The sequence below is a fragment of the Heptranchias perlo genome, chromosome 43 (assembly GCF_035084215.1).
Source record: "Heptranchias perlo isolate sHepPer1 chromosome 43, sHepPer1.hap1, whole genome shotgun sequence".
NCBI lineage: Eukaryota > Metazoa > Chordata > Chondrichthyes > Hexanchiformes > Hexanchidae > Heptranchias > Heptranchias perlo.
In genome coordinates, this window is record NC_090367.1 from 8315336 (window position 1) to 8339718 (window position 24383).

Genomic DNA, 24383 nt, shown 5'->3' on the forward strand with positions numbered 1-24383 from the left:
AAGGCTTAAAAGTAAGATTTTTTTTAAAAATCAAAAGAATTTCTATTTAATAATAAATCAATGTTTTAAGGATATCAATTCTATCTTACCATGTCCCCATCCAATTTGGACAAAAGAGACTGTGAGTGAAGATCACAGTATCATAGTAAGTACAGCACAGGAGGAAGCCATTCGGCCCATCGTGCCTGTGCTGAAAGAGCTATCCAATTAGTCCCATTCCCCGCTCTTTCCCTTCAAGTATTTATCAAATGCCCATTTGAAAGTTACTATTGAATTTGTTTCCACCACCCTTTCAGGCAGTGCATTCTAGATCATTACAACTCGCTGCGTAAAAAAAGCTTCCTCATGTCGCTTCTGGCTCTTTTGATGATCACCCTAAATCTGTGTCCTCTGGTTACCGACCCTTCGGTCACTGGAAACAGTTTCTCCTTATTTATTGTCAAAATCTCCCCTTAACCTTCTCTGCTCTAAGGAGAACAACCCCAGCTTCTCCACATAACTGGAGCCAGGGATGAGGGACTTCATTCTAGTAAATCTCTTCTCTAGCCTATACAAGGCCTTGATATCCTTCCTAAAGCCCAGAATTGGACACAATACTCCAGCTGACGCCTAACCAGTGATTTATAAAGGTTTAGCATAACTTCCTTGCTGTTGTACTCTATGCCTCTATTAATAAAGCCCAGGAATGCATATGCTTTTTTAATAGCCTTCTCAACTTGTCCTGCCACTTTCAAAGATTTGTGTACATACACCCCCAGGTCTCTCTGTTCCTGCACCCCCTTTAAAATTTACCATTTAGTTTATTTTGCCTCTCCTCATTTTTCCTATCAAAATGTATCACTTCACACTTCTCTGCGTTGAATTACATCTGCCAAGCGTCTGCCCATTTCACCAGTCTGTCTACGTTCTTCTGAAGTCTGTTACTATCCTCCACATTGTTTACTACATGTCAGAGTTTTGTGTCATCTGCAAACTTTGAAATTATGCCCTCTATACCCAAGTCCAGGTTGTTACTATATATCAAAAAGAGCAGTGGTCCTAATACTGACCCCTGGGGAACACCAATGTAGATTTTCCTTCAGTCTGAAAAACAACCGTTCACCACTACTCTCTGCTTTCTGTTCCCTAGCCAATTTTGTACCACGCTGCCACTGTCCCTTTAATCCTTTATCTTTAGTCCTTAAATTTTCCTTACAAGTCTATTATGTGGTACTTTATCAAATGCCTTTTGAAAGTCCATATACACAACGTCAACCGCACTACCCTCATCAACCCTCTCCATTACTTCATCGAAGTACTCAATCAAGTTAGTCAAACATGATTTTCCTTTAACAAATCCGCACTGACTTTCAGTTATTCGCATATACCTTTCCAAGCGCCAATTAATTTTGACCGATTATTGTCTCTAAAAGTTTCCCCACTGCCGGGTTTATCCCTCTCTCCCTTTTTTGAACAGGGGTGTAACATTTGCAGTCCTCCAGTCCTCCGGCACCATTCCCATTTGTGTACCGTTTCTTCACCACTTAAATAGTAACAGTTTGTTGCAAGAGAGAAAAAAAAACTTGGGATTTATTTAGCACCTCAGGTCACCCTGAAGCATTGTTAGCCAATGCATTACATTTGAAGTGCAGTCACTGATGTGGCGAATTAAGCAGCATAGCAAAGTGTATCCTTTAAGTTCTAGCTGCTGTTAAATTGTTCATTTTTCTGTCAAAATCAGCAATCTCCAAGGGCCGTGATGCACTGACGAGTCACCCATGACTCATGAAGATCAGACCCTCCGTACTTACCGAATCTTCTATTGTTCTTTAAAATCATCCCATTTAAAATGCAATCTGTTCACATTAACACCTCGTTTCCTGCAATCTCATGCTATTTAAATCAGCCATTGTTCCCAATTATTACCATTAACACAATAGTCTAGAAGTCAGAAAGATTTCTGAATCGTATTGCCTTTACATAGCAGAGTACATTTCTGTTATACATGTAACTTGGCTCAAAACTATCAAGATCAGTGAATATACAAACAGTTGGCATTTAGATGGACAATCTACAAGTAAACAATGTAGAGACTTGATCCTACATTTCCTTTCCTGCAGTGGCATCAACAACAGCCTGAGTTTGGTGGCAGCAAGGTAAACAAAGTATTTGGTTTTGAAATCCACCAGAATAAATGGTTTCTGCAGGCACTACTACCCTGACAGTACTGCCCAATGTTAGAACTGAAGCATACAGATCAGGAGCATAGGAACTGGGGTAGACCATTCAGCCCCTTGAACTTGTTGCCCCATTTAATCAGATCATGGCTGATCTGTACCTCAATTCAGTTTGCCAGCCTTTGTTCCACATCCCTTGATACCTTTAACCGACAAAAATCCATCGATGTCAGTCTTGAAAATTTCAATTGTCTGCCAGCATCCACAGCCTGCGTGTGAAAAAGTGCTTCCTGTTTTCACTCCTAAGTAGCCTAGTGCCATTAAGGATGGTCCCAAGTGCGATCCTCAGACTGTGCTGAGGTGTCAGTAGGGGTGTGTTAATTGGCTTCTTCATGGCTTGGCCACGGAAGGAACAAAATCAGTCCGGATGTCCCCAGTGATGGTCTCTGGAAAGTAGGCACATGTGGACGGCAGGCAAGGACAGGGTTGGGCTTCATTTGATGCCTCCACCCCCAACCTATCATATAGCCTGTCTAGGCCCCTCATGAAGGCTGGCTACTTGGGTGGGACACTGGAGAACTGCCAGGATTTGTGGAACCATATTCTAGCAAGAGTGAACACCTGCAGGGGAGAAGAGACAGGAAGAAAATTGGGACAAAAACCACCCCCCAAAACTGTGCTACATTTGCGCTGTGCAGAGATTGATGTAAGGCAGGAGAGCAAGAGACAAAGAATGAAACACAGAGGGAATGGAACAAAGGTGTACCACTAATTTATGAGAGAGATTTTGGTAGGATTGGAATTTTAGATTTCATTTCATTACGGTACCAGAAGTTGTGAGGAATGTCTGTTAATACATGAACCTCAAAATAATCCCAGTACAAAGATAAATCACCACAAATAAACCACAGCTTCTTAGTCCTCACACGGACAAAAAACAAAGTCTAGTGAAATTCTACAAAGTAAAACGCTTCCAGCGTTAATACTAAGCCGAAGACAATTCTTTTTCTCCCATGGATCATTAACTGCGTAACAGTCGGCAGGTTGCTACTTACAATCGTGGTCTCGGTGACTCGTGATCATTCATAGCCACGTCGCCATCTTCATCCTCAAACCTTGTGCGTGGATTGGGCCCTCCACTGCCTCGATTCCTCGATTTGTGATTTCCCTCACTGTACATCTTCCCCCGGAATGGACCACGCCCTTTCTTTTTTCGAATGGGAAAACCACCCCCAACTCGGTCATCGTGTTCTGAAAGAAAACACACACACCAGGGTCCGCGTTAAACATTTAAATAAGAATCAGACGAGAGGACCACGAAAAATCATTAGTCTCAGGAAGTTTAGGTTCCACTAATTAGGAAGAATTATTTCTAATCAAGTCACTTTAGGAGTAACCATTTCAGTGCTCATTTAATAAAATTTCTCCTGAAAGGCAGGGGCCTGAGTGCACATGCACTAGTCGGTGGCAATAGTCACTCCGAAAAGTCAGCACTCAACACCCTCAAGTATAATATAACATTAAAAAAAAGTTAATTGCAGCTCCCCTGATGGCCCACTGATTAAAGGCCGTACAGACCCCAAAAGTCACAGGCTCAGTTCCTAGTCTGTGTTGAATAGCTGATCTCGGCTGGGGCAGTGTACCAGATTCTACAACTGGCATCAGTGTCTCTCTTTAGGTTAAGGAGGGGAAAATCAAGCAGGTTCCTGCTCCTGATCGTTAGCCAACGACTGCTAGAAAATGCATTTTGTGTGGACATTAGTGTGGACATTAGGAACGAGCTTGGCTGTGATCAGTGCGACCCTGTCTGGGTTTACATATGAAAAATAGCCACTTGGTACTAGAAAGTATTCATGGAACTAAAATCCAGTCAGGAGTTAGAAAGCTTTCATGAGAGGAAGAGGTGAATGTGGTTCAGGAAGACTAGCACACAAAAAGTGCAACACACATTAAATCATATTAGTTTAAGTACCGATACACTAAACAGGTCGAGTGACACCAGTGGTGAAGTATAATTGATTGCAAAAATGTTATAAATACAGTGGCATAGCATTTTGATTAGCCAACATGCTGCATCAGGGGATGGGAGACATCGGTTTATGCGCACAGCCAGTTTTGTGATCCCGATTCCTGCAGAAGTGCCCAGCAGAGGTCAGTCACTCCCAGCAGTTCTTATGCATTCCACCAACTAGTTATACACTGTTTTTAAATTGTGCTAAGACCAGTGCTAGTACCAGCAGCCATCAACACCTGGATCTGGTGCAAAGGCTGCAGCCAAAAAATAAAACCTGTTTGGATTCAAGACCAGTGGCTGGAAAGACCTGGAAAAACTAGCATGGGTCTTAGCACAATATAAAAGCAGCCACAGGGTATTATTGAGGCCTGCAGGGAGTTCTCCACACCACACTTGCAGTCAAAGAAAGATTTTGTGTGGGGAGATTTAAAGAGCAAAACAGACATTTAGGGTCAATATTTTACGTTTGGGGGAGCTACCAATTCCGACAAAGAAAATCTGCAAACCATATATGGCATTTTCATTGTGACGTCACAAGTCGGTCACAGTAAAGAAAATTAAACAGGGTAAAAACTTTACTTGAACAATTATGGAGCTGACTGAAGTGAACAGATGTCTATATACTGTAAAAGTCAATCCTCAAAATTAACACCATACACCTTCATTCTTTTCAAATACACATCAGCAAGGTTTATTCAGAGGACTGCACTTTTTAGGTGGGAGAGTCAGCCTGGGCTTAGACGTTGCACTCTCCCCGCTGAATCACAAGGTTGTGGGTTCAAGCCTCACTCCAGAGATTAGGACACATTATCTGGGCTGTCAGTTCAGTGCGGTACTGTACTGAGGGAGTACTGCACTGTTGGACGTGCCGTCTTTCGGATGACACGTTAAACCAAGGCCCTGTCCACCTTCATCAGGTAGACATAAAAGGATCCCTTAATACTATACGATGAGAAGCAGGGGATTTCTCCTGGAGTTCCAGACAATATTTATCCCTCAACCAACACCATCTAGTCATTTAACTCACTGCTGTTTGCAAATTGGCTGTTGCATTTCCCTACAGTGCAATAGTGGCTACACTTCAAAAGTACTTAATTGGCTGTGAAGAGCTTTGGGTAGTCCTGAGGATGTGAAAAGGTGCTATATAAATGCAAGTTTGTTCTTTCTTTACTAAAAGATAGGTTTCAAGTCTGGTGCTTTGAAAGAGCTGACTTATTACCAATTGCAATTTGCAGGACAGTGACAGTGGCAGCAGCCCCTTGAGGGGGGAGAAGGAAGAGCGAAGTACTGGGACAGAAACAGAACTGGACCACGTAGGAAGGCACTGCAGTCTGGTTAAACCATATGAAAAGGTTCTACCAGCTTCAATGCCATACTTACTAATAACCTACTTCTGTAGCTTGTACTCACTCTGAAGCAAATCATACACACTACACTACGCCAAGATCTTTTGGTTATTTTGCCATACCGTGGGCAGTTTAGAGATTCAGAAGGGCGTACAGATACTGTACATACAGTAAAACAGGCATAAAAACTAGATCAGCCACAATATTGTTTAGACAAAAAAAAATTCTCACTTCCTGTAACTGTTTCCGTTTCTCTCCCATGTTGTAATTCCTCCTGTTTCCCTCTTTCTCTGCATGCAACTCACCTACTTTCTCTTGTTTACTCGGTTTGTCTGAATGATCCCACCCCTTCTCTCTTTCTGTAAACATCTCCTGCCTTGTTTCCGTTATCCCTGCAAACTTTCCACCGTCTCTACGCTTCTCACAGATATTCCTTTACTGATTTATTTAACTTGTAACTTCTCCCTTTTTAAGCTCAGATGACGTAAGATGACACCAATCATGTGCAGGGTCAGGGTTGGTAATTGGGGTCAGACAGGTCATGTGGAAGAGGTTGCAACACAGAGGTGTGAAAGAAAGTGGAGCCAGGCCTGAGATATGGGGGAGGGGTTAGAAGAGGGACACCTCTAACCTGACGTATCATTGTTGCGGTCAGTATTGGCTCAGAATAGAATCACAACACATGCAGACAAGAGAGAAAGTAGGGCCATATTTTTAAAATTAGAAATATCCCCATCCTCCCTTAATGGCTCAATGTGTAAATGCGCTACTCAGCATGACATCAAGCTATTGAAAACAGCAATACACCAGGTTCTTTTTTTTATTCGTTCATGGGTTGTGGGTGTCACTGGCAAGGCCAGCATTTATTGCCCATCCCTAATTGCCCTCGAGACGGTGGTGGTGAGCCGCCTTCTTGAACTGCTGCAGTCTGTGTGAAGGTTCTCCCACAGTGCTGTTAGGCAGGGAGTTCCAGGATTTTGACCCAGCGACGATGAAGGAACGGCCGATATATTTCGAAGTTGGGATGGTGTGTGACTTGGAGGGAGACTGTGCAGGTGGTGTTATTCCCATGTACCTGCTGCTCTTGTCCTACTAGGTGGTAGAGGTCGTGGGTTTGGGAGGTGCTGTTGAAGAAGCTTTGGTGAGTTGCTGCAGTGCATCCTGTGGATGGTACACACTGCAGCCACACAGTGTGCCAGTGGTGAAGGGAGTGAACGTTTAGGATGGTGGATAGGGTGCCAATCAAGCGTCTTGTGTTGTTGGAGCTGCACTCATCCAGGCAATTGGAGAGTATTCCATCACACTCCTGACTTGTGCCTTGTAGATGGTGGAAAGGCTTTGGGGAGTCAGGAGGTGAGTCACTCGCAGCAGAATACCCAGCCTCTGACCTGCTGTTGTAGCCACAGTATTTATATGGCTGGTCCAGTTGAGTTTCTGGTCAATGGTGACCCCCAGGATGTTGATGGTGGGGGATTCGACGATGGTAATGCCGTTGAATGTCAAGGGGAGGTGGTTAGATTCAATGCCTGGTCTATAATGAGTTGGGGCCGGGGGGAATTAGAACAAAACAACAAAGGGTCCTTATTACTACCCAATGGACCATGCTGGAAGGAAATGTTTGTGGGCACTAGGCAAGGATGGTGAGTATGTTTGTGTGCTGTCCCTTACAGCTGAATAACCGCCAACACTCACAGTCTAGAGTCCAGAGAGGAAGAACAGCTTACTGGGCAATGCAGTAATGAGTTGCCAGTGCTTAAGGATCAGCGCTCCAGCATGACTTAGCACCTTCAAGGGAGTTGGAGCAAGGGTCAAAACTGGAGCAAAAAGACTCTGGTTTCCCATAATATGGAACAGGTGTTGTAGAATTGGAATTTGCTCTATTATACCACACGTCCAGTTATTTTTAAGTGGCTACCTACTATAAAACTGAATTACTGGTCTGTGTGGAAAGGGCAAGCTCATCAGCTTGAGGGCAGCAGTGCCATTTTACCTTGCCTCCTCTGTGTGTTTTGTTTAAAGCCCAGCTGGCAAAATATATATATAAAAGTATTTCTCTGCTGGTTAGAAGCCAGGCTATGCAAAGTTGAGAGGTGTGGTTTGATTCGATTCGAATTAGAGCTTTAGGTTTTATTTATTCTGGACAATTTTCTTCTCTCCTCCTCCCTTGCTCGAGTACTGATCCACAACCACCAGTTGCTCTTCCCCAAGTAGCCTTTCTTCATAGAATCATAGAACAGCACAGAAGGAGGCCATTCGGACCATTGTGCCTGTGCCAGCTCTTTGAAAGAGCTATTCCTCCACTCTCCTGCCCTTTCGCCATAGCCCTGCAACTTTTTCCTTTCCAAGTATTTATCCAATTGCCTTTTGAAAGTTACTATTGAATCTGCCTCCACCGCCCTCTCAGGCAGCGCATTTCAGAGCATCATAACTCGTTGAGTAAAAAAATGTCTCCTCTTGGTTCTTTTGACAATTACCGTAAGTCTGTGAGTCCATGTTGGTGGGCTATTTGGCTGTGGGCAACACCACAACCAAGTCCAGTCCTGACTTCATCCGACATCCATAAACGTGGCTTCCCAGCAGAGATTACTGGACTGCAGTCAGGAACAGTGCTGATTTTCCTCATCCTTAACCATTGGACTGGTTCTACTGCTACTTTGGCTCAGATAAGTAGACAGCAGTGATGCAATCAGGGAACTTTTGCTGTGTGTGGCCTAGCTGCATGTTGCCTTTACCAACTGAGCCATTGGGGGAGCCCAGAATTCTGTTTGTTGCCAATGGTAACAAGAGTTACTTTAACTCTCTGCTATGATGATCAGCAACTGTTGAATCCCAGCTCCCACAACTTTCATATATCCAAAAAGAAAAGGTGGACTGGTGCAAGAAATACAGGGAATAAGTTCAGCGACCCATACCTAAAAGTGCGATGAGGGATACCTTTGGGACCAGAGATTTTATTTGAGCCCAGGATCCAATACACATAGCAGGAATAAAACACGATCTCAGTCATAATGGTAGAATAGAACTGAGCAACAGATGAAGGTTATCATGATCAGAAGATAGGCTCTTCACACTATTTAATCTCATCCTTTCAGATCAAGATCAAGAGTTTAGAAAGAAAAGTGAACAAGAAAGGTCTTTTCCTTTTGGGGGAGCTAGTAAATAAGAAACATAAGAAATAGGAGCAGGAGTAGGCCATACGGCCACTCGAGCCTGCTCCACCATTCATTAAGATCATGGCTGATCATCGACCTCAACTCCACTTTCCCATATCCCTTGATTCCCCTAGAGTCTAAAAATCTATCGATCTCAGCCTTGAATATACTCAACGACTGAGCATGCACAGCCCTCTGGGGTAGAGAATTCCAAATATTCACAACCCTCAGTGAAGAAATTCCTCCTCATCTCAGTCCTAAATGTCCGACCCCTTATCCTGAGACTATGTCTCCTCGTTCTAAACTCTCCAGCCAGGGGAAACATCCTTTCAGCATCTACCCTGTCAAGCCTCCTCAGAATCTTATATGTTTCAACGAGATCATCTCTCATTCTTCTAAACTCCAGACAGTATAGGCCCATTCTACTCATTTTTTCAAATGTACCATTGGACTTTAGAAGGCTGGAAAGGATTGATAAAGTTGAGACACGACTTTGGCAAGGTGCCAGGAGTGGTTGTTGGAGGGGCAGGAAGACAGCCAACAACACTGCTCATCAATAAAGCTGCTCCAAACTGAGGAGGCATGAGCAAGATGGAGGACAGAGCCCAACTGAGTTTAAAAATGCTTTAGACTGAATTAGGCAATATGTAAGATTCTGTGGTAATTGGAGGTTCATCACAATGAAATGCATTATTTAACTGCTAGGTCAAGACCAAATTTTGTCACATGGCACTATAAAGGTTTTATATCCCTTGCCGAGTAGCACTTTAAAAAAAAATCAATCAAGTTTTCTGGATCAAAAAAAGTCGCTTGAGGAAATTTGTGAACAAAATAAAATACACTTTTAGTGTAGACAAGAAGTGAGTCAGTTTGGTAGATAGAGTTATAATAGACCAACAGACTTTGATGCAGAAGATGCAGAGTTAAGTATGGAGTTAGAGGAACAAATTCAAGCTATTTTGCTTTTCAGCTCTCAGAAAGTGGGCATATCGCTCATCCTAACCAGTGAGTGGAAATTTTCAGCCCCATAGTTCAAGTCTCAAGGGAAGAACAAGAAATCAGTCCATTACAGGATGAGTGTGGTGGAGGTGGCAAGCTGTGTAAACCAACAGGGTTTATAACCCCTCCTAACCTCTTTCATTTGATTTTCTGCCTTTCTCTCCCTCTTACCTCCATAGCTGTCTCTTTTTTTCAGTCTCCATTTCCGTCTCCATTTCTTCCTTCCTTCCCCCCGGAATCCATTATGCACGATCCCTGATCTCTGGGGGGCTGAACAGAGTCAGGGAAGCAATTTAGTGTCAAATAGTTCAGGTTCGGTTCAGGCTTGAATGGGACCTACCTACTATGAAGGAAGGCTTTAATGCAGACCTCCTGCAAACTGACCATGAGCTTATTTTAAAACATGCAATCCGATTCAGAGTTGAGATACGTGTATTGAAATAACCATCTTTGACCTTGCAGTACACGCTGGATGCACATTACAGTGAAACCCACTTAAGATCAACTCTGACAAGACAGAATCCAACTTAAGATAAAAAGATTTCCATGTGCAGAAACATAATCGTTCTTTTTAAATTGGGGCAAGTTTAAAAACTTTTAAATCAATTTGAAAAGAAAAAAGGTACTGATAAGACTCACCCTGTATGGCCACCAACACTAGATCACAATTCAAGCCTACCCCGTTTACTAAGTGACCATTATTGGAAATAAAATCCAATTTGTAAATCAAGTCTGATTTAGCCAACCTAAGCGAGTTCTGTATTCCTCAGTTCAGAGACATTTCTTCACGCTGTAAGATGTCAGTGCTGCGCAATAGAACACTTTCCCCTCAATTTTTGTCACCCAATGTCAGCAACAAACTGTGGGAAACATCTTCATAATGTTTATGTTGTATAAATTAGGAAGATCTTTCTGTTCCTAAGCAGCTACAAGAAGTTTGTTAGATTTCTCTATTCAAATCAAGTGTAGAAAATCCTGCTTAGAATAAATGCATGAATATAAATCTGTAGGGAATATAAAAATAAAATGACCATCAAGGGAACATGTTAAGATGGGGAGTATGTAGCTGCCTGGTAATGATTTCATCATGCTTGGTTGAATTTGAAGGTTACGGGGACATTTAATCTCTACATATTGCAGCTAATGTACCCATCACACTTTGTATGAAACACCAACAAATCACAATTGACCAGCCCTTTCCTGCTTTTATTCCCGACCTTGAACAAGCAATCCCGTCCACAGGAGAGCAGCAAGTAGCTGCCATTTTATAGACATTTTCACAGCAATTATCCCCACAGAAGCACCTGATCAGTGGCCTTAAAAGGGACATGCTAAACATCACAACCGAACTGCAGACCAGATTATCCATGGGCAAAACCATATATAAAAAAAACTAATCTTCCCTGGTTTGGGGTGATTTTCCTCTGATAGTCTCGAATTGGTAACTGACTACAATTGAGACCAGGGAATCCCAACCTCCCACGACACCCTGCAACCCCTTGTAAAAAAAGTGAATCAGCTAAGCCCAAACAAAACACAAATATAGAGCACCAGTTACAGAATACAATATAGGGCCAGTGTTTTTTTTTAAATAAATATAGTACAATTTTTTTTAAAAACGCTTTGACATAGTCAGTTAGAGCTTTGAAGAATATTGTGCTGCAACGTGGGATCTCAAGCATTCTGACTTGCCTTGGATGGTGAATTACAGAAGAATTGTTCATCCTTCCTGTATTAGGTAGGACTCCAAATAACATTAACGGGTAGGAGTGCCCTGGCTGGACAAGAAGCTAACTGGTGCACTGTACTGGCACACTATACGGTTTAGCTGGTTGAACTCCAGCAGCAGCCATATACACACTTGAGGGCCCCGAAGACTTGGCCCTGCCAACCCACACCAAAGCTCTCAGGGATTAAGTAGGGTGTTTTACATTACATAGAACGTACAGCACAGAAACAGGCCATTCAGCCCAACAGGTCAAGGCTGGTGTTTATGCTTCACACGAGCCTCCTCCTTCACCTATCAGCATATCCTTCTATTCCTTTCTCCCTCGTGTGTTTATCTAGCTTCCCCTTAAATGCATCTATACTAGTCACCTCAACTACTTCATGTGGTTGCAAGTTCCACATTCTCACCACTCTCCGGATTTATAAGTTTCTCCTGAATTCCCTATTGGATTCCCATCAGCCTGTCCATATCCTCTTGAAGTCTATTACTATCCTCCTCACTGTTTGCTACACTTCCAAGTTTTATATTTATGGCCCCTAGTCTGGTCTCCCCCATCTCCCTGTAGCCCTGCAAATTTTTTCCCTTCAAGTATTTATCCAATTCCTTTTTGAAAGCCATGATTGAATCTGCATCCACCACCCTTTCAGGCAGCGAATTCCAGATCATAACTACTTGCTGCATTAAAAAAATTTCCTCATGTTGCCTTTGGTTCTTTTGCCAATCAACTTAAATCTGAGTCCTCTGGCTATCAACCCTTCTGCCAATTGGAACTGTTTCTCTTTATTTATTTACTTTATCTAAACCAGTCATGATTTTGAACACTATCAAATCTCCTCTCAACCTTCTCTGCTCTAAGGAGAATAACCCCAGCTTCTCCAGTCTATCCGCGTAATTGAAGTCCCTCGTCCCTGGAATCATTCCAGTAAATCTTTTCTGCACCCTCTCCAAGGCCTTCACATCCTTCCTAAAGTGCAGTGCCCAGAATTGGACACAATACACCATTTGTGGCCGAACCAGTGTTTTATAAAGGTTCATCATAACTTCCTTGCTTTTGCACTCTAAGCCTCTATTTATAAAGCCCAGGATCCCGTATGCTTTTTTAACCACTTTCTCAACCAGTCCTGCCACCTTCCAAGACTTGTGCACATATACCCCCAGGTCTCTCTATTCCTGCACCCCCTTTAGAATTGTACCATTTAGTTTATATTGCCTCCCCTCGTTCTTCCTACCAAAATGTATCATTTCGCATTTCTCTGCATTAAATTTCATCTGCCATGTGTCTGCCCATTCCATCAGCCTGTCCATATCCTCTTGAAGTCTATTACTATCCTCCTCACTGTTTGCTACACTTCCAAGTTTTATGTCATCTGCAAATTTTGAAATTGTGCCCTGTACATTCAAGTCCAAGTCATTAATATGTACCATAAAAGCAGTGGTGCTAGTACCGACCCCTGAAGAACACCACTGTATACCTTCCTCCAGTATAAAAAACAACTGTTCACCCTGTTTCCTGTCAATTAGCCAATTTCGTATTATTGCTGCCACTGCCCCTTTTATTCCATGGGCTTCAACTTTGTTGACAATCCTATTATGCGGCACTTTATCAAACGCCTTTTGAAAGTCTATATACACATCAACTGTATTGCCCTCATCAACCCTCTATATCAAAAAACTCAATCAGGTTAGTTAAACACGATTTGCCTTTAACAAATCTGTGCTGGCTTTCCCTAATCAATCCACACTTGTCCAAGTGACTATTAATTTTGTCCCAGATTATCATTTCTAAAAGCTTCCCCACCATCAAGATTAAACTGATTGGCCTGTAGTTGCCAGGTTTATCCTTACACCCTTTTTTGAACAAGGGTGTAACATTTGCAATTCTCCAGTCCTCTGGCACCACCCCCGTATCTAAGGATGATTGGAAGATGAAGGCCAGCACCTCTGCAATTTCCACCCTTACTTCCCTCAGCAATCTAGGATGCATCCCATCCGGACCAGGTCTCACATCTACTTTAAGCACAGCCAGCCTTTCTATCAGTTTTCACCCCATCTAGTATCTCAACTACCTCTCCTTTTACTGTGACTTTGGCAGCCTCTTCTTCCTTGGTAAAGACAGATTCAAAGTACTCATTTATTACCTCAGCCATGTCCTCTGCCTCCATGCATAATCTCCTTTTTGGTCCCAATTGGCCCCACCCCTCCTCTTACTACATGTTTACTATCTATGTGCCTATAGGAGACTTTTGGATTCCCTTTTGTTAGCTGCCAGTCTATTCTCATACTCCCTCTTATTTCCTTTTTCACTTCTCCTCTGTACTTTCTATATTCAGCTTGGTTCTCACTTGTATTATCAACCTGTCATAAGACCATAAAAGAGATAGGAGCAGGAATAGGCCATTTGGCCCTGCGAGCCTGCTCCGCCATTTAATTAGATCACGGCTGATCTGATTTTTCCCCATATCCTTTGACTCCCTTGCTGATCAAAAATTTGTCTTGAATGTATTCAATGACTCAGCCTCCACAGCTTTTTGGGGTAAAGAATTCCAAAGATTCACGACCCTCTGGGAGAAGAAATTCCACCTCATTTCCATCTTAAACGGGCGACCCCTTATTCTGAGACTATACCCCCTAGTTTTAGATTCCCCCATCAGGGGTAACATCCTCTCAGCATCTACCCTATTGAGTCCCCTCAGAATCTTGTATGTTTCAATAAGGTCTCCGCTCATTCTTCTAAACTCCAATGAGTATAGACCCAACCTGTTCAATCGTTCCTCATAAGACAACCCTTCCTTCTCTGAACTGCCTCCAATGCAAGTATATCCTTCCTTAAATAAGGGCAGTACTCCAGGTGTGGTCTCACCAGCACCCAGAAACAGTTGTAGCATTGACTTCCCTGCTTTTATACTCCCTCCCCCTAGAAATAAAGGCCAATATTCCATTTGCCTTCTGGATTACCTGTTGCACCTTTATGTTGACTTTTTGTTTTTCATGTACGAGGACACCCAGATCCCTCTGTACTGCAGTATTTTGTACTATTTCTCCATTCAAATAATATTTTGCTTTTTTATCCTCCCAAAGTGGATGACTTCACATTTTCCCACATTATATTCCATCTGCCAAATTTTTGCCCATTCGCTTAACCGGTCAATATCCCTTTGCAGACACTTTGTGTCGTCCTCACAACTTGCTTTTCCACCTATCTTCGTATCAGCAGCAAATTTGGCCAAATACACTCTGTTCCTTCATCCAAGTCATTGATATATATTGGAAATAGTTGAGGCACCCCACTAGTTACAGATTACCATTTTGAAAATGACCCTTTTATCCCGACTCTTTGTTTTGTTAGTTAGCCAATCCTCTATCCATGCAGTATATTACTCCCAACACTATGAGCTCTTATCTTGTGCAGTAACCTTTTATGTGGCACCTTATCGAATGCCTTTTGGAAATCCAAATATACTGCATCAATTGGTTCCCCTTTATCCACCCTGCCCGTTACTTCCTCAAAGAACTCGAATAAATTTGTCAGACACGACTGCCCCTTCATAAAACCATGTTGACTCTCCTCGATTGTATTATGAGTCTCCAAATGTCCTGCTGCTGCTTCCTTAATAATGGATTCTAGCATTTTCCCAATGACAGATGTTAGGCTAACTGGTCTATTGTTACCTGCTTTCTGTCTCACTCCCTTCTTGAATAGGGGTGTTACGTTTGCGGTTTTCCAATCTAGTGAATTCTACAACCAATGCATCCCCTATCTCTGCAGCCACTTTGTTTAAGACCCTCGGATGCAAGCCATCAGGTCCAGGGGTCTTGTCAGCCTTCAGACCCATCAGTTTACCTAGTACTTTTTCCTCTAGTGATAGTTTTAGTTCCTCCCTCCCCTTTGCCCCTTGATTATCTACTATTATTGGTATGTTATTGGTGTTTTCTACTGTGAAGACAGATACAACATAACTGTTCAATTCCTCTGTCATTTCCTTGCTTTCCATTATTATTTCCCCAGTCTCATGCTCTAAGGGACTAATGGTTACTTTAGCTATCCTCTTCCTTTTTATATACTTGTAGAAGCTTTTACTGTCAGTTTGACTGTCATACGCCCCCTTTTTCTGCTTAATCTTACTCTCTAATCTCCTAGGAAACATAGGAACAGGAGTAGGCCATTCAGCCCCTCATGCTTGCTCCGCCATTTGATAAGATCATGGCTGATCTGTGATCTAGCTCCATATCCCTTAATACCTTTGGTTGCCAAAAAGCTATCTATCTCACATTTAAATTTAGCAATTGAGCTAGTATCAATTGCCGTTTGTGGAAGAGAGTTCCAAACTTCTACCACCCTTTGTGTGTAGAAATGTTTTCTAATCTCACTCCTGAAAGGTCTGGCTCTAATTTTTAGACTGTGCCCCCTACTCCTAGAATCCCCAACCAGCGGAAATAGTTTCTCTCTATCCACCCTACCTGTTCCCCTTAATATCTTATAAACTTCGATCAGATCACCCCTTAACCTTCAAAACTCTAGAGAATATAACCCCAATTTGTGTAATCTCTCCTTGTAACTTAATCCTTGAAGTCCAGGTATCATTCTAGTAAACCTACGCTGCACTCCAAGGCCAATATGTCCTTCCGAAGGTGCGGTGCCCAGAACTGCTCACAGTACTTCAGGTGCGGTCTAACCATGGTTTTGTATAGCTGCAGCATAACTTCTGCCCGCTTGTACTCTAAATATAAAGGCCAGCATTCCATTAGCCTTCTTGATTATTTTCTGCACCTGTTCATGACGCTTCAATGATCGATGTATCTGAATCCCTAAGTCCCTTTGGACATCCACTGTTTTTAACTTTTTACCATTTAGAAAGTACCCTGTTCTATCCTTTTTTGATCCAAAGTGGATGACCTCACATTTCTCTACATTGAATTCCATTTGCCACAGTTTTGCCCATTCACCTAATCTATCATTATCGCTTTGTAATTTTATGTTTCCATCGACACTGCTTACAATGCCACCAATCTTTGTGTCGTCGGCAAACTTAGATATGAGACTTTCTATGCCTTCATTTAAGTCGTTAATAAATATTGTGAATAATTGAGGCCCCAAGACAGATCCCTGCGGGACTCCACTGGTCACATCCTGCCAATGTGAATACCTACCCATTATCCCCACTCTCTGTCGCCTTTCGCTCAGCCAACTTCCTAACCAAGTCCGTACTTTTCCGTCATCCAGGGAGCTCTGGCTTTGGTTACCCTACCTTTCCCCTTCGTGGGAATGTACCTAGACTGTACCCAAACCATCATCTTTTTAAAGGCCGCCCATTGTTCGATTAGTTTTGCCTGCCAATCTTTGATTCCAATTTACCTGGGCTACATCCATTCTCAACCCACTGAAATTGGCCCTCCACCAATTAAGTATTTTTACTCTAGATTGCTCCTTGGAGGGCAGAATATGGAGACCAGAACTGTGCACAATACTCCAAGTGTGCTCTAACCAAGGTTCTATACAAGTTTAATGTAACTTCTCTGCTTTTCAATTCTATCCCTCTAGAAATGAACCCCGGTGCTTGGTTTCCTTTTGTTTATAAAAAATGGCCTTATTAACCTGCGTCATTACTTTTAGTGATTTGTGTATCTGTACCCCCAGATTCCTCTGCTCCTCTATCCCATTTAGACTCTTATTTTCCAAGCAGTATATGGCCCCCTTATTCTAACAGGCAAACAGAAACCATCAGTTTGGATGAAGGGGGCTATGCTTCAAACATTAACCTGCCTTTTCTCTTTACAGATTTTCCATGTATTGCTAGCATTGTCTGAAATTTGCAGGTGTTTTTTCAGCTGAGAATTTAAGAGTTTTTGCTAACCACAGAAATAATACAAATAAAACCAGAGCTCCCATCCAATCTGGAAAGAGATTAATTATGCTCAAGTCAGCCACAGGCAGCAGATTCTGCCAGCAACCTCCTGGCTGACATCATCTAAACATATCCGCTTCAGTTAAATATCTTGCTTGGGCTGTACAAAGGAACCTTTCATTTACTTTTCTGTCATCTGTAATTCATAACATGGAACACACAAATGGGTTGCCCCAGTTGGTAAATGCAGTGGCCAATGTGAAACTGAGCCATACAGACAAGAAAGCTCCCAGATTTCATCTCTGGTCTGTGTTGAACACAGTTGTAGATCCTGAGCAACACATTTCTTCGAAAAGAATACAATCTGATTTTTGGGAGTCTATCCTGGAATATCCCTTCAATGTTTTAATTTACAAATACTGGATTAGTATCATTCCATGCAGATGCGTCACAAATCCAATGCTGCTTCAAGTCCATCATATAACACCTTAAATCGGAAAGGCTATTCCTTTAATGGTGAAGATGTGCGATATATATCCCCACACCAGTGAATTTATGCTGCAATTCAATCTGAAGGTACATACATTTTTTGAGCTTTATTTGGGGCTCATATAATCTACATTCCTCCAATGACTTTGTGACTTATCTGGAGGTGATCACTGCACTTCATATAATTTGCCAATCTTATCTTTTGTAGCATATATACAACTATTTTTTTAAACCTCCTCTCATGCTGGCAATAGTTTCATAATCAACATTTTTTAAATTTGTTCTTGGGATGTGGATAACACTGAATGCTTTATTGCCCATCCCTACTTGCCCTGAGGTGGTCGTGGTGGTGGCCCTTCTCCTCAAACTGCTACTGTCCTTTTGGCGATGGTGCTAGATCGGCAATTCCAGGATTTTGACCCAATGATAATGAACTGATGGCAATGTACGTGCAAGTCAAGATGTTGTGCAACTTGGAAACGATGGCGTCCTCACGATAGTGCCGCTCGTCATTCTCAGTGGTAGAAGTTCCGGGCTGGGAGATGCTGCTGAAATAAGTTTGGCAAGTTCTTGGAGTATATCATGCAGCCACAATGTAGTGGCGGTGGAGGAACTGGACAGTCCAGTGGCAGTGCTGCCAATTGAGTGGACTGCCTAGTCCCGGATAGTGTCAAGCTTCGAGATTGTTATTGAAGCTGCACCCATCCATGTGAGTGGTGCAAATTCCATCACTCTTCTAACTCAAGCTTTGTAGATGACCAAGAGGTTTTTAGGTGGAGGAGTGGGTCAAGAGATTGCAGAGTATCCAGCCTCTGCCTTTCTTTTGTAGCCAAGGTTAATATGGCTGATCTGGTTAAGCTTTTAGTCCCAGCCTCTGCCTTTCTTTTGCAGCCAAGGTTAATATGGCTGATCTGGTTAAGCTTTTAGTCCCAGTGGTGCCAGTGTAGGTTACAATGAGATGGTCATTACCTGGCACTTGTATGGCACAATTGTTACCTGCCGCTTGTCAGTCCTCTGGTATGTTGTCATTCAACACTCGAGAGCTTGACAGTGAGGGCTAATTGGCTATTTGACTACAAGATGCATCAGTCAGGTTCGGTCCTGCTCTCACCCATATCCACACACATGCACTTTGCAGCAGAGGTCATCAGACAGCGATCAGGAGTAGGAACCTCGACTGTCCCTTTCCTGGTCCACCGTTGCTGAGGCCACTGCCTTTCCAACCGAGGTAGGTTTACATCACGGACCAGGACTATCCTTCCTGCTTTGCATGGTTTATATGAATTATTTACCAGAAGTTATCAGGAAGCTTCAACAGTTTCATCTTATGATGCATTAGAAAGAACAAAATATGTGTATAGATATAAAGTTTAAAACAGAGGCTGAAAGAAAAGTGAGACACAAGAATGAAATGCTTTATAGTGGACGTAATCTGTAAAAAGTTAGGAAATGCCTAATAAAAATTACACTGGTGAGAGTTCTGTAGAATCAGTACAGGTTGCATAAGATTGTAAAGATTACACTGTACTCAGTGTAGAAATTTTGAAGTGTTGCCAACCTCTGACATTTAATTACAACTGTAGAAAATACTGTACTGCAGTGAACAGTATTCCTGTGCTGTGTATTAGATTATAGAACACTGATTAAGTGTACTGATTATACTGGACAGTTATTTGAGTTATGAACATTTTGGGCAGGGATAAAAAACATCAGTGATAAAGTGCACAGGACTACCAAGAAGCCTGGAACAATGCCGTAAGAATGTTTTAACTATTTAAATGAAGGAAACAAAGGGAATTACCAACTTTATGATACAACCTGAAGGTACATTACATCACATGGCAGAATTCTGGTACCAATTTTAGAATGAGGTCTCTCTATCCTCATTCTTCTTCCCATCTCACACATCATCTGCAATCAAACTGATCAGAGGTTAGCATCAGAAAGCACTTGAGCAGTCTTGGAATGATTTTCTCTCCCACCTTATGAACAAGGGCCAGCAGGCCTTCACTCACCAATTTAGATGCAGTTACAACACTCAAAAAGTTCAACACTATCCAACACAAGGCAGTCTGCTTGATCAGCACCACTGTCACTGGACTCTGGACTTCCCCCACCACCAGCGCAGAGCGGCTGCAGGATACACAGCACGTCCCAGACCACAACCTCTACTGCTGGGATTGACAAGAGCAGCAATATCACAAAAATACTATCCTGACTTGGGGCACACTGCCTGGAATCACTATCCTTCATTCCACCACTCACAGCACAGCTCCAACATGTTTTGCCACCTAATAAAATGATAGTAAATTACATATCTAAATTCACCTGTGTATATTTACATAGGATGGCTTAGGCAGAAGGTATTAGGCAACAATTGAGCTCACGGTTCAATTGTCACCAAAAGTGTTGTTATAATTGTCATTCGACCCCTCGGATTACAATGCAGCTTTAAAATCACTTCCTGGCATTTATTTGGTGTCAAACGTCACAATGCATCCACATCACAATGGTTAACCCTACCACTTAAACATTACTGTACTCTAAGAGAAAAATAACCTTTAGTTGTTCACAAGGAAGTTCTACACACAGTAAATAAATGCTTATTTCCCCACGGCAAGTTGCAGGAATACTCGGATATAAAACGTAGATTAGTTTATTCCGGGCACACAACTGGTGACAAGTTTAAACTGCATCGCTGTACCAATATTCAGCCTGACTGATTACCATTCACACTGGCCTAAACTGAGCATTGCCAGGCACATCCTACTATTCCATGCATTATTCCAATCTGTCAAAATCAACAGGTTTAACCCACTTCCTGTGTATGTGAAATACTGAGCTTTGCAGTGTATTGGAATTCACAAATTTTGAACTATATGGATGCATACAACACCAACCCCAGAAAATTAATGTCTGCACTTTGCATCTTTGGTGGTGAAATTACTAATACTGCAATTCCATCACCAACATGACAAATAAGTTTGAAGTCGACTGGCTCTCTTGCTATCCCCAGGGTCACCATTTTGCAGGTTGGCCGGCCTTGATTCTCGCCCCAACCATTTTGCAGGCATCAAAGGATACAGATAAGACACGACAGACTCGAAAGAATTGATTTGCTAATTATTTCAACGTATAAAATTATTTAAACACACGTTAGGCTCAAACACGTGTTGCAGAAACTTGTGTAGATATATGCTGCTGGATGCAGTTCCCTAATTAAGTCAATTTAAAAAAAACACTAGCAGATCTCTGGTCACATTGCTCATGGAAGAACATTAACTCTGTTTCTATCGCCACAGAGGCTGCCTGACCTGCTGAGTATTTACATCATTTTCTGTTTTTATTTCTGATTTCCAGCATGTTTAGTATTTTGCTTGTGAGATAGAGGACATAACAAGTGTTATCAACGTGAGACAGGGACAACATGATCTTGCATTGACAAGATTTTTGCTTTGGGAGGTCAGTAACTGCAACACTTGCAGATGGTAGACTTCCTGTAAGACTTATATACAGATATTTAATTCTTAAATATAAATAACATTAAAAACTCTTCATTGTCAGAACCTGCTAGCCACTTCCAATGTGCTGAGACAAAGTTAGATGAAAGTAAGCAGCCAACTGTGGCCGTAGGAAAACCTGTTTGGCTGGAGTGGGGGGGGGGGGGGAATGGAGAGAAAGCTGGAGGGGGGGGGAATGGAGAGAAAGCAAGAAGGGGAAAGGAAGGAAAGAGAGAGCGAGAAAGCAAGAAGGGGAAAGGAAGGAAAGAGAGAGCGAGAAAGCAAGAAGGGGAAAGGAAGGAAAGAGAGAGCGAGAAAGCAAGAAGGGGAAAGGAAGGAAGGAAGGAAAGAAAGAGAGAGCGAGAAAGCAAGAAGGGGAAAGGAAGGAAGGAAAGAAAGAGAGAGCGAGAAAGCAAGAAGGGGAAAGGAAGGAAGGAAGGAAAGAGAGAGCGAGAAAGCAAGAAGGGGAAAGGAAGGAAGGAAGGAAAGAAAGAGAGAGCGAGAAAGCAAGAAGGGGAAAGGAAGGAAGGAAGGAAAGAAAGAGAGAGCGAGAAAGCAAGAAGGGGAAAGGAAGGAAGGAAGGAAAGAAAGAGAGAGCGAGAAAGCAAGAAGGGGAAAGGAAGGAAGGAAAGAAAGAGAGAGCGAGAAAGCAAGAAGGGGAAAGGAAGGAAGGAAGGAAAGAAAGAGAGAGCGAGAAAGCAAGAAGGGGAAAGGAAGGAAGGAAAGAAAGAGAGAGCGAGAAAGCAAGAAGGGGAAAGGAAGGAAGGAAAGAAAGAAAGCGAGAAAGCAAGAAGGGGAAAGGAAGGAAGGAAAGAAAGAAAGAGAGCGAGAAAGCAAGAAGGGGAAAGGAAGGAAGGAAAGAAAGAAAGAGAGCGAGAAAGCAAGAAGGGGAAAGGAAGGAAGGAAAGAAAGAGAGAGCGAGAAAGCAAGAAGGGGAAAGGAAGGAAGGAAAGAAAGAGAGCGAGAAAGCAAGAAGGGGAAAGGAAGGAAGGAAAGAAAGAGAGCGAGAAAGCAAGAAGGGGAAAGGAAGGAAGGAAAGAAAGAGAGCGAGAAAGCAAGAAGGGGAAAGGAAGGAAGGAAAGAAAGAGAGAGCGAGAAAGCAAGAAGGGGAAAGGAAGGAAGGAAAGAGAGAGAGAGCGAGAAAGCAAGAAGGGGAAAGGAAGGAAGGAAAGAAAGAAAGCGAGAAAGCAAGAAGGGGAAAGGAAGGAAGGAAAGAAAGAAAGAGAGCGAGAAAGCAAGAAGGGGAAAGGAAGGAAGGAAAGAAAGAAAGAGAGCGAGAAAGCAAGAAGGGGAAAGGAAGGAAGGAAAGAAAGAGAGAGCGAGAAAGCAAGAAGGGGAAAGGAAGGAAGGAAAGAAAGAGAGCGAGAAAGCAAGAAGGGGAAAGGAAGGAAGGAAAGAAAGAGAGCGAGAAAGCAAGAAGGGGAAAGGAAGGAAGGAAAGAAAGAGAGCGAGAAAGCAAGAAGGGGAAAGGAAGGAAGGAAAGAAAGAGAGAGCGAGAAAGCAAGAAGGGGAAAGGAAGGAAGGAAAGAGAGAGAGAGCGAGAAAGCAAGAAGGGGAAAGGAAGGAAGGAAAGAGAGAGCGAGAAAGCAAGAAGGGGAAAGGAAGGAAGGAAAGAGAGAGCGAGAAAGCAAGAAGGGGAAAGGAAGGAAGGAAAGAGAGAGCGAGAAAGCAAGAAGGGGAAAGGAAGGAAGGAAAGAGAGAGCGAGAAAGCAAGAAGGGGAAAGGAAGGAAGGAAAGAGAGAGCGAGAAAGCAAGAAGGGGAAAGGAAGGAAGGAAAGAGAGAGCGAGAAAGCAAGAAGGGGAAAGGAAGGAAAGAGAGAGCGAGAAAGCAAGAAGGGGAAAGGAAGGAGAGAGCGAGAAAGCAAGAAGGGGAAAGGAAGAGAGAAAGGAAGGAAAAAAGAGAGAAGGGCAAAGGAAGGAAAGGGAGAGAGAGAGAGAAGCGGAAAAGGAAAGGGGAAAGGAAGGGGCGAGAGAGAGGAAAAAGGGGAAAGGGTAGAGGGAGAGAGAAAGAAAAAAGGGGAAAGGATGGAAAGGGTAGAGGGAGGGAGAGAAAAAAGGGGAAAGGAAGGAAAGGGTAGAGGGAGGTGGAGAGATAGAGAGGGGAAAGGGAGAGTGAGAGAAGGGGAAAAGAAGGAAAGGGGAGAGAGAAGATGAAAGGAAGGAAGGAGAGAGAAAGGAAAGAAGGAAGGAAGGAGGGGGGGGGAAAGAGAGAGAGAAGGGAAAAGGAAAGGAGAGAATATGGGAAAGGGGGAGATTGAGAAAGGGGGAGATGAATCTTTGAAGTGGAAGAGCCGCCCACCCTGCCCTCACAGACCAGCTTTATTGTTGTGGCCCTGAAGCCTGCCCAACTAGGCCCGTCACCGGCACACTCCGGGTGGGGGGGCAGTGGAAAAAACACCAACTACAACCCCCCCGGGTGACGGCAGCCACGTTTGGCAGGAGGTGAGGAGCGAATTCCGAGCGCCGGGGGGGGGGGGGGGCAGTGAGGCTACCTTAAACACCGGGGGGAAAAACAGCGACACAGACCGCGCTCACACACACACACACACACACACAAAGACTGGGCCTTCCCGCCGCACACAGGCCTCGTCTCGTCTCGTCTCGTCTCCCCTCCCCCCCCCCCCCGGCCTCGGGAAGCTTCTCGACCCGGAGGGGGGAGTGTTAAATGGGGAACAATTCAAAAGGGAGGGCGGGGACTGCAAGAGGCCCAAGGCCTTATTCCCCCCCCCCCCCTCTCTCTCTCTCTCTCTCTTTCTCCCCACCCGGGACCCCCTCACAGCCCCCAGACCGTTAACCGCCCATTTTTTTAATTAAAAAAAAGCTTTTAAATATTTAAATTCGTTCCATTTAACGACCGTTAAACCGTCCTTACCGCTGTAGTGTCGCCCGTCCTCCGACATCGTCCACAATCTTTAAATACGATCCAGGCCCTAATTTCTTCCCCCCCCCCCCCTCCCTCCCTCCTAAATATCTTTCGATCAAAAAAAAATTAAAAATAAAAATTTAATTTTTTTTATATAATAAATCTATTCAAGTGCGTGAGGTGATCGCTCGCTCGCGCGCGCGCGCTCTTCACTCCCTCACAATCCGCCCGCCCAGCCTAGCCTGCGTGCCGTGCCGTGCGTGCGCGTCGCCCGACGTCAACCGTGCCGTGC

At 43.3% G+C, this 24383-nt stretch overlaps 1 protein-coding gene across 3 annotated transcripts in view; it reads right to left on the reverse strand.

Annotated features, from left to right (window-relative positions):
* Positions 1-24180, reverse strand: part of LOC137306482 (nuclear RNA export factor 1-like) — a 72205-nt gene extending 48025 nt beyond the window's left edge. For 2 of the 3 annotated variants that reach the window (XM_067975741.1, XM_067975740.1), the window contains exons 1-3: positions 24101-24174; positions 9839-9937; positions 3212-3407 (exon numbers count right to left, since the gene is read on the reverse strand). In XM_067975741.1, coding sequence (XP_067831842.1) covers positions 3212-3407; positions 9839-9937; positions 24101-24128 — 323 coding nt within the window. In that variant the 5' untranslated portion in view covers positions 24129-24174. Of the gene's footprint in view, positions 1-3211; positions 3408-9838; positions 9938-24100 lie in introns of all 3 variants that reach the window. The other variant, XM_067975742.1, reaches the window with a different exon arrangement.
* Between the last annotated feature and the right edge of the window lie 203 nt (positions 24181-24383).